At 54.7% G+C, this 8,030-nt stretch overlaps 1 protein-coding gene across 5 annotated transcripts; it reads right to left on the bottom strand.

Moving 5' to 3' along the window:
• Positions 1-309: 309 nt before the first annotated feature.
• On the bottom strand, positions 310-5,163 carry LOC128847134 (angiogenin-2-like). Of its 5 annotated transcripts, none has more exons than XM_054046487.1 (3): positions 4,914-5,163; positions 3,322-3,470; positions 310-1,424 (listed from the first exon to the last, which is right to left on the bottom strand). In XM_054046487.1, the coding sequence occupies exon 3, from the start codon at positions 1,404-1,406 to the stop codon at positions 930-932; it is 477 nt and encodes a 158-aa protein (XP_053902462.1). In that variant the 5' UTR covers positions 1,407-1,424; positions 3,322-3,470; positions 4,914-5,163; the 3' UTR covers positions 310-929. The 5 variants fall into 5 exon arrangements, with proteins under 5 accessions (XP_053902462.1, XP_053902463.1, XP_053902461.1 ...); XM_054046488.1 differs by having other exon boundaries at positions 4,960-5,163; XM_054046486.1 differs by lacking the exon at positions 3,322-3,470 and having other exon boundaries at positions 4,960-5,161.
• Between the last annotated feature and the right edge of the window lie 2,867 nt (positions 5,164-8,030).

Raw genomic sequence — 8,030 nt, 5'->3', positions numbered from 1 at the left:
GACTGAGGACCAGAGCCTGGGGAAGACTACAGAGACGTTGAAGCCTGGGGAGGGCTACAGGACATTACTGAAGGTTTTGAGATAGGCCTGGTTGCACAGTGTACCTCAGAAGGGAGGGGCAGTGTAGGCAGTTTGGCCAGAGGACTGAGCCACTAAAGACCCGCCAAGAGATACATTGGCCAGAGGGGGCACTCCTGAGAGGTGAGATGTGCCCTGCTGAAAAGAACTGAGTGATTGCAGGCACCCTTGGCCAGAGACAGGGGGCACTAGCGAGAGGCAGGTGCCGACCCCGTTACAGTGACACAGTAATTGCTTTGCAAGTTTCAGGTTTTATTGCATTTAGGGAGCACAGAGAATGGCAGGCAGGAGACAAATGTTCAAAAATGATGAAGAGAATAATGACGAATATAACACTTAACATGACGAATGTGAGGATTATCCATTCTTAGAGTGAATACGCAACACCAGCAGGGTGAAACTGGCAGATAGTTCTTAATGAAAGGACACTGTTTGAGATGGCTGCTATTTGTCAGAGAGGGGAGATGACATAGGGGCAGCAGAAGGTGGGGGTTGTGGCAAGGGGTGGTAATACTGTATAATGGGCACTAGGGGCAGCAGAGGGTGGGGGTGGGGAAGTGGCGGCTACACTGTATAATGGGCACTAGAGGCAGCAGAGGGTGGGGGTGGGGAAGGGGAGGCTATACTGTATAATGGGCACTAGGGGCAGCAGAGGGTGGGGAAGGGGCGGCTATTCTGTATAATAGGCACTAGGGGCAGCAGAGGGTGGGGTGGGGAAGGGGCGGCTATACTGTATAATGGGCACTAGGGGAGAGCAGCGTATGATGAGGACATTTCAGCCCAAGATCCCTGCACCAGAAGAGGAAGCAGCAGAATCCGAGGGAATCGGGAGTCACCTCCTCATTGCCCCGTCAGATCTGGCTCTCAGCAAAATGCACAGGGTGCTCATGCTCATCGCAGGCAACGACGATCATCCTTGAGTCCCGGGTCGCCCGGTACTGGCAGTTGTCGAGGGGTTTCCCTCCATGCCAGGTGCAGGTGGTGACCTGGAATGGTCTGAGGCTCTGGCGCATGGCCTGGCCAGTTCTGGTTACATAGTTCCTGCCTCCATGGCTAGTGCAGATGGCTTTGATATCATCGCTGTTTCCATGGACAAAGGTGTTTGTCTCCTTGCAGACTTTTGGCCCAGGATTTTTGTCCCTCCTCCTGTCCTCCCTCATCATGTAGCGCATGCGGTTGTTGCAGTAGCGGTCGTCACGACCCTTGGGCTTTGCATCAAAGTGCTGAAGGAGGAACCGCTCATACTGCTCCTGGCTGGCTGATGCTCCCAACAGCACCAGTGCAGAAGCCAGTAGCAGCAGCAGCACGGGGGTCACTTTCAGAGCCATGGCACCAGCCAGATGGTCCTGAGGACACATTGAGAGATAAGAACGTCAGAGTGGCCATACAGAGTCAGACCATGGTCTATCTAGCCCAATATTTTGTCTCTGACAATGGCCTGTACAAGAGCTTCAGGCAGAGTGTACAAAACAGGGCAATTATGCAGTGATCCACCTGTGTACATCATATCAATTGGATCACCCTTGTCCACATGCTTGACCCCCTCACAGAATTCTAGTAGATTGGTGAGGCATGATTTCCCTTTACAAAACCTGTGTTGACTCTTCCCCAACAAATTGTGTTTATCTATGTGTCTGATAATTCTGTTCTGTACTATAATTTCAGCCAACTTGCCTGATACTGAAGTTAGGTTTACCAGCATGTAATTGATAGGATCACCTCTAGAGCCTTTTTTAACAATCAGTATTACGTTCACAACCTTCCAGTCATCTGCTCCAGAGGCTGATTAAAATGATAGGTTACATACTGCAGTTGGCAGTTCAGCCATTTCATATCTGAGCTCCTTCAGAACTCTTAGGTGAATCCAATTTGCTCCTGGGGACCGATCACTGTTTAATTTATCAGTTTGATCTAAAACCTCCTCTATTGACACCTCAATGGGGGATGGTACTTCGGATTTGTCACCCCAAACAAATAGCTCAGGTGTGGGGAAACTCCCTCACATCCTCTGCAGTGCAGATGGAGGCAAATAATTCATTTAGCTTCTCCACAAAGGCCTTGTCTTCCTTGAATGCTCCTTTAGCACCTTAGTTGTCTAGAGGCCCCACTGCCTGTCTGGCAGACTTCCTGTTTCTGATGGCCCTAAAAAAATGTTGCTGGTACTTATTGTGTCACTTAAGCTCTCTGTGCTTCTGTTTTCCCCTTCTATGAAATGGGGCTGATGCTCTTACACCTGGGCTACACTGGAGGGGGGAATCGACCTAAGATACGCAACTTCAGCTATGAGAATAGCGTAGCTGAAGTCAACGTATCGTAGGTCGACTTACCTTGCGTCCTCACTGCGCGGGGTTGACTGCGAACGCTCCCCCATCAACTCCGCTTCCGCCTCTTGCCACAGTGGAGTACAGGAGTCGATGGCAGAGCGATCAGGGATCAATTTATCGCATCTACACTAGACACAATAAATTGATCCCCGATAGATCGATCACTACCCGCCGATCCGGCAGGTAGTGTAGACGTACCCTTAGTTCCAGCCTCACCTTAGCCCTTGGATGCCTCACCCATCCCCACGGTATCAGGGCATTTTGCAATCTCCTAATCTAATACACCTGGAGTCTAGACTTTGGACTGAAAAGGAGATGTGGTTTGTTTGTTTTATTTTATACAAAGCAGGAGTCCTTGACTCTGTTAGCCAAGCAGAGATCAGAAAGCTCTGCTGTTGACACAATTATTTTTGTTCTCAGCTCTTTCTAGGGAAACAATGACCCTTGATCTCTTCACTTGGCAGGTAAATAGAGGAAAGATTGATTTGAAGTCCTCTCTTTCACTTTTCTTTCCTTCTGTGGTTGTTTCACCCTAGCCATATTTTAGACTGTAGGAGCAGGGAGGCGATTTGTATACCGTGTTGGTGGGAGCGATACTGGCGTACTGTGAATACGGCATCCAGTTCTGGGGCCCACCTTCTGGAAAGGATGTTGAAAAATGGGAGGAGGAGCAGAAAAGAGACATAACAATGATTTAAGAGCTAAAGAAAATGCCTGAGAGTGAGAGATTTAAAGAGCTCGATCTGTTAATGTATCTAACAGCAGACTGAGAGGTGATGACAGTGTATAAGGACCTTCCGGGGGAGAAATCACCAGACACTCAGGCTACATCTACACTACAGGGGGGAGTCAATTTAAGATACGCAAATTCAGCTATGTGAATAGCGTAGCTGAATTCGACGTATCGCAGCCGACTTACCCCGCTGTGAGGACGGCGGCAAAATCGACCTCTGCGGCTTCCTGTCGACGGCGCTTACTCCCACCTCCACTGGTGGAGTAAGAGCGTCGATTCAGGGATCGATTGTCGTCAGGCGGGTAGTGTAGACCTAGCCTCAGTGTCTGTTCAATCTAACAGAGAATGGCAGAGAAAGAACCAAGGGCTGAAAGCCAGACAAATTGAACTTAGAAAAAAGGTCCCAGATTTTAATGGTGAGGATGAGGAATCATTGGAACAAATGACCAAGGGGAACAAACTCCACCTTTTCCATCTCTGGCTGGCTCCAATCCAGACTAGACAGCTTTGTGGAAGGTGCTTTAGCCAAACACAAGTGATTGGGCTCAGTGCTGGGGTAACTGGGTGAAATTTTCTGGCCTGTGATATACAGGAGGTCAGGTTAGATAATTGAATGGCTTCTTCTGGCTTTAAAATCTAGGAATAGTTCTGGTGGGAGGCAATTCACCGAGAGTGGTTCGGAGTGTGAACACCCCAGCTCTACTGGGCTTCTTGTGGAAATGGGTGAGGAAGGGATGCATCAAGGCAAGGACTGGTCTCAAATTTCCCCTTGGGTTAGACAGTGGATCCCAACCAAAAACTAATCCCCAGAGAGATCCCCCACTCAGAACTGCTTTGTAACCCCCTCCCAGCTTGTGCTTCCATCTCTCTCATAGCTGATCCCCAAAGGTTTTTGAGTCTGCCAGATGTGGGACCTGAGCTGGGATTTTGAAAGGAGCCTTCCAGAGTTAGGTGTCCTAATCCCACAAGAGATTCCCTAACTCCCTTAGGCCCCTTTGCAGACCCCAGTCACAGTCCTCCAGCAGTAGCAGCTCACGCGCTTGGCATCAGTGGATTCTAAGTATCCCACAGGGGACCCAGATAGCGCTGGTCAGCCCAGCTTTGCACAGCATGGACGCTGAATGTCGCCCTGTGGCGATTATGTCCTCTCAACCCAGTCTCTTTATTCCCCCTTTAAAGAGACACTTTAAAATGAGCAGACAGCCTGAGCTCTGAGCCTCCCAGCCCCTCTCACCTGCTTTGTGTTTTGAAATTCTGCAGCTCACAGGTAAGATCTAAACTGGTAGAAAGTCCTGCTCCAGTGCTCAGAGGAACCACAGTGGGGTCTACTGAGCCCTCTACTCCAATCACTAGGTGACATATTCTTTCCTACAGGCAGGAGTCCTGAGTCTCAACCCACCCCGCTCTAACCACTAGACCCCACTCCTATTCCAGAGCTGGGGATAGAACCCAGGTGTCTTGACTCCTAGACTCCCCCCTTCTGTCCTCTGATTATTTAATTGATTGTTTTCTCCTCCCAGAGCTGGGGCTAGACCCCAGGAACCCTGAGTTGAAGCCTCACTGTTCTAATTCACTGGACTCCCTTCTCATCCCAGAGCTAAGGAGAAAACCCACAAATCCCAACTCCCAGCCCCCCACTATTCTAACCCATAGATCCTTCCCCTTCCTACAGCTGGGTAGAGGATCCAAGTGCTCTGACATCTAATTGCACCTGCCCTCACCACCCGACATTCTGCCCTCCCGCAGCCAATTAACTGAGCCATCTCCTCTGTCTATACCTGTGGGATCTCCTGCCTGAAGATTCAGATCAGCTCAGGAACTAACCGTGGCGCGGTCTCCTCCTGGCCAAAGTCCTGGTTCCTCAGCTCCTGTCCCCTTGGGGAATAGATGAGCTGTCTGCAGAGTGTTGCTGACGCTGTACCCCCAGTAGGTGCCTGTTATATAGAGTCTGTGGGGAGTCGGGGGCCAGGAGGGACTCCCGGGCTCAGCTAACACTGCAGAATGGGCAGCATTGTGCAATGCAACCAGTGCCGGTAACGTCAATGCACTGGGCCAGTGGCCCCGTGAAACAAACAGACCTTGGAACGGACGCTGACCCTGTTTGTGTCCATTCAGGCCCATAGCACGGGGAGCTCTCCCCAGCACAAAGGGCTTAGTACAAGCCAACCAGGTGCCTAAGAGAGAACCAAGGGGGTCTGCCACCTCGTGATATCAACAGCACATCCCCGGTCAGAAGAGAGGAATAGCTGTGTCCTGTTTTGCTATTTGGAGGGGCTGAGCTATTCCAAGAGACCTAAGGGAATGAGGTGCCCAACTCCCATGGACCAGCCCCAGGGGCTAGGTTCACAAAGAGGCTTAGGCTTCACAAAGGCCCCTAGAGCTAAAGGCTGACAAGGAGTTTGGCTCCTGTTGAGGCTCCTGACATCCATTGATTTCATTGGGAGTCAGCAGCCTCACTCCTTGGAGTGCTGCACCCCCAAGTGCCAGGAGCAGGCCCTGCTGGCATTCACAAAACCCCGCTCAGCTGCCACCAAACCCTGTAGGTGCCTAAATCCCCTGGCACCAGAGTGTGGGATGTGAAATTTCCCTGGGTGTCTACATCTCTACGTGCGCACGGTTGCCAGGTGTCCGGACACCTCAGCCCCAGAGCGATTTCTGAACTGCGATGGGGGACGTGTCCTCCGCTGTGCTCTTCTGGGGGGGCGCAATCCCGTGGGGCTCCTCTGGGGCCACCTAGCACCACCCAAAACATACCAGGTGATGGGCACTAGGAGCAGCAGAGGGGGAGAATGGGCATTGACTGGGACCTGGGGATTTGTGTAAGGGACTTGTTTGGAATGGGACTTTTTGAGGTTCAAAGAAGAGCGTCAATGTGAATAGCTAAGGGGAGTAAGGAGGTAGCTGTCAGAGTTCAGTGAAGCTGCAAGGTCAACTCACTCTAGGCTCCCGGCTCCTCAGCCATCACCTTTCCTGGCCAGAGACGTGTGTTTCTCTCCTCCCGAATGGGGCTTTTCCAGGCTGCACAGTTCCCTGCCTATACTGTGATATCCCTAGCCAGCCAGACTGCCTAAACGCCGCATCTGCTCTTTGCTTTCCAGGCTGCATCCGCACTTTCCTTATGACATCGAGTCCCCGGGGCGATGCTCTGGAACTACTCCGTATGAAGCCAGTCAGGACTCTGGGAGAACCTCCTCTCTCTGAGCAGACTGTCTCCAGGGCAAGAAGCTTACACAGCTTCGACCTTCCTGGGTCTGACCTCGGAGTATTCAGCATCCCCTTCCACACCATGCACTTCCCGCAGCAAGTCTGCCTGGACGGGGCTCCTGGGGAAGCCAGAGGGACCTGCACCCCAACTCTGCAGTCAGACATGGCTCTCAGCCAGCTGGTAACACATAGGGTGACCAGATCACCCAAGACAAATATCGGGACGCGGGGGGAGGGGGGGGTGACACGGGGGGGGCGGGGCGGGGCCAAAAAAAAAAACAACCCTTCCTCCACAAGCGCTGGAGGGAGGCCCGGGAGACTCAGAGGAAGCGCGGGGCCGGGGTGAGTAAGAGTCCGGCCTGGTCCCGAGCAGGCAGGACTCAGTTGGGTGGTAGGGCGAGGAGGGGGGCGGCCCGCGGGGCCAGGCGGCGGCTGTTCTCCCCCCCGGGCAGCAGGACTCGGGAGCAGCCGCTGCTGCAGCTCCCACTGCCGCGGGGGCAGGAAGCGGCCATGGCGCTCGGCGGCTGCGGCTCTGCCGGGCCTGAATCCCCCGAGCCGGGGCCTGCTGCGGGGACCCAGCAGCGCGTACGCTGGGCCCAGCCCCTGGCCAGTCGCGTCTGGGCTGCTGCCCAGCTGGTACTATCCCGCGGCGGCCCCAGAGTGGGGGCAGCAGGCCCCAGCCCCCCCGTCCCGCTCGGGTCCCGCAGGGGAATGAACAGGGCTGGGCTGCCAATGCCTCCGCCCCGGGGCCGCTGCGGGATAGCACCAGCTGGGCAGCAGCCCAGACGCGACTGGCCAGGGGCTGGGCCCAGCGTACGCGCTGCTGGGTCCCTGCAGCAGGCCCTGGCTCGGGGGGTTCGGGGGCGCCACAGCCGCAGCCGAGCGCCATGGCCGCTTCCTCCCCCCGCGGCACTGGGAGCTGCAGCAGTGGCTGCTCCCGAGTCCTGCTGCCCGGGGGGGAGAACAGCCGCCGCCTGGCCCCGCGGGCCGCCCCCCTCCTCTCCTTACCACTCAACTGAGTCCTGCCTGCTCGGGGCCAGGCCGGACTCTCACTCACCCCGGCCCCGCGCTTCCCCTGCGTCTCCCGGGCCTCCCTCCAGCGCTTGCGGAGGGAGGAGGAATGGTGAGCCCGGGGAAGAGGCGGGGATTCGGGGAGGGAGCCAATCGGGGGAGGAGGGGGCGGAGTTGGGGCGGGGGGGGGGGGGGCACGAGCACTTCTGGGCTCCAGGCTCCGGTGCATTTCCTTGTTTGTCCAGTGTCCCGACCGCATGTCGGTCGGGATGCGGGACAAACAAGGAAATATCGGGACAGTCCCGATAAAATCGGGACGTCTGGTCACCCTAGTAACACAGCAGGTTTATTAGTCGACAGGAACACAGTGTAGAACAGAACTTGTTAGCACAGAAATCAGTGACTTTCAGCCAAGTCCATCTTGTGGGGAAGGAAGCCCAGAGCCAGGGCTCTGCTTTCCCCCTGCGCCCCAAGCCAGCCGAGACTGACTTGCTTTCAGCTGCCTGGTCCCTGTCCCGCCCGTTGCTCTTCCTCCGGCCTTTGTCTTGCTTCCCAGGCCAAGAGTCACCTGGTCTCATCCCCCTCCTGTGTCTCAGGTTATGAAGGGGCGGCCATAGCATCCATGCAGGCAGCTGGAGAAGCCCCTGCAAAAGTCACCCCCCCCTTATTCCCACCACCTA

Source organism: Malaclemys terrapin, chromosome 12, assembly GCF_027887155.1.
Source record: "Malaclemys terrapin pileata isolate rMalTer1 chromosome 12, rMalTer1.hap1, whole genome shotgun sequence".
Taxonomy (NCBI): domain Eukaryota; kingdom Metazoa; phylum Chordata; order Testudines; family Emydidae; genus Malaclemys; species Malaclemys terrapin.
Note: the sequence above shows the minus strand (reverse complement) of the source record. Positions and strands in the feature narration are given on the sequence as shown.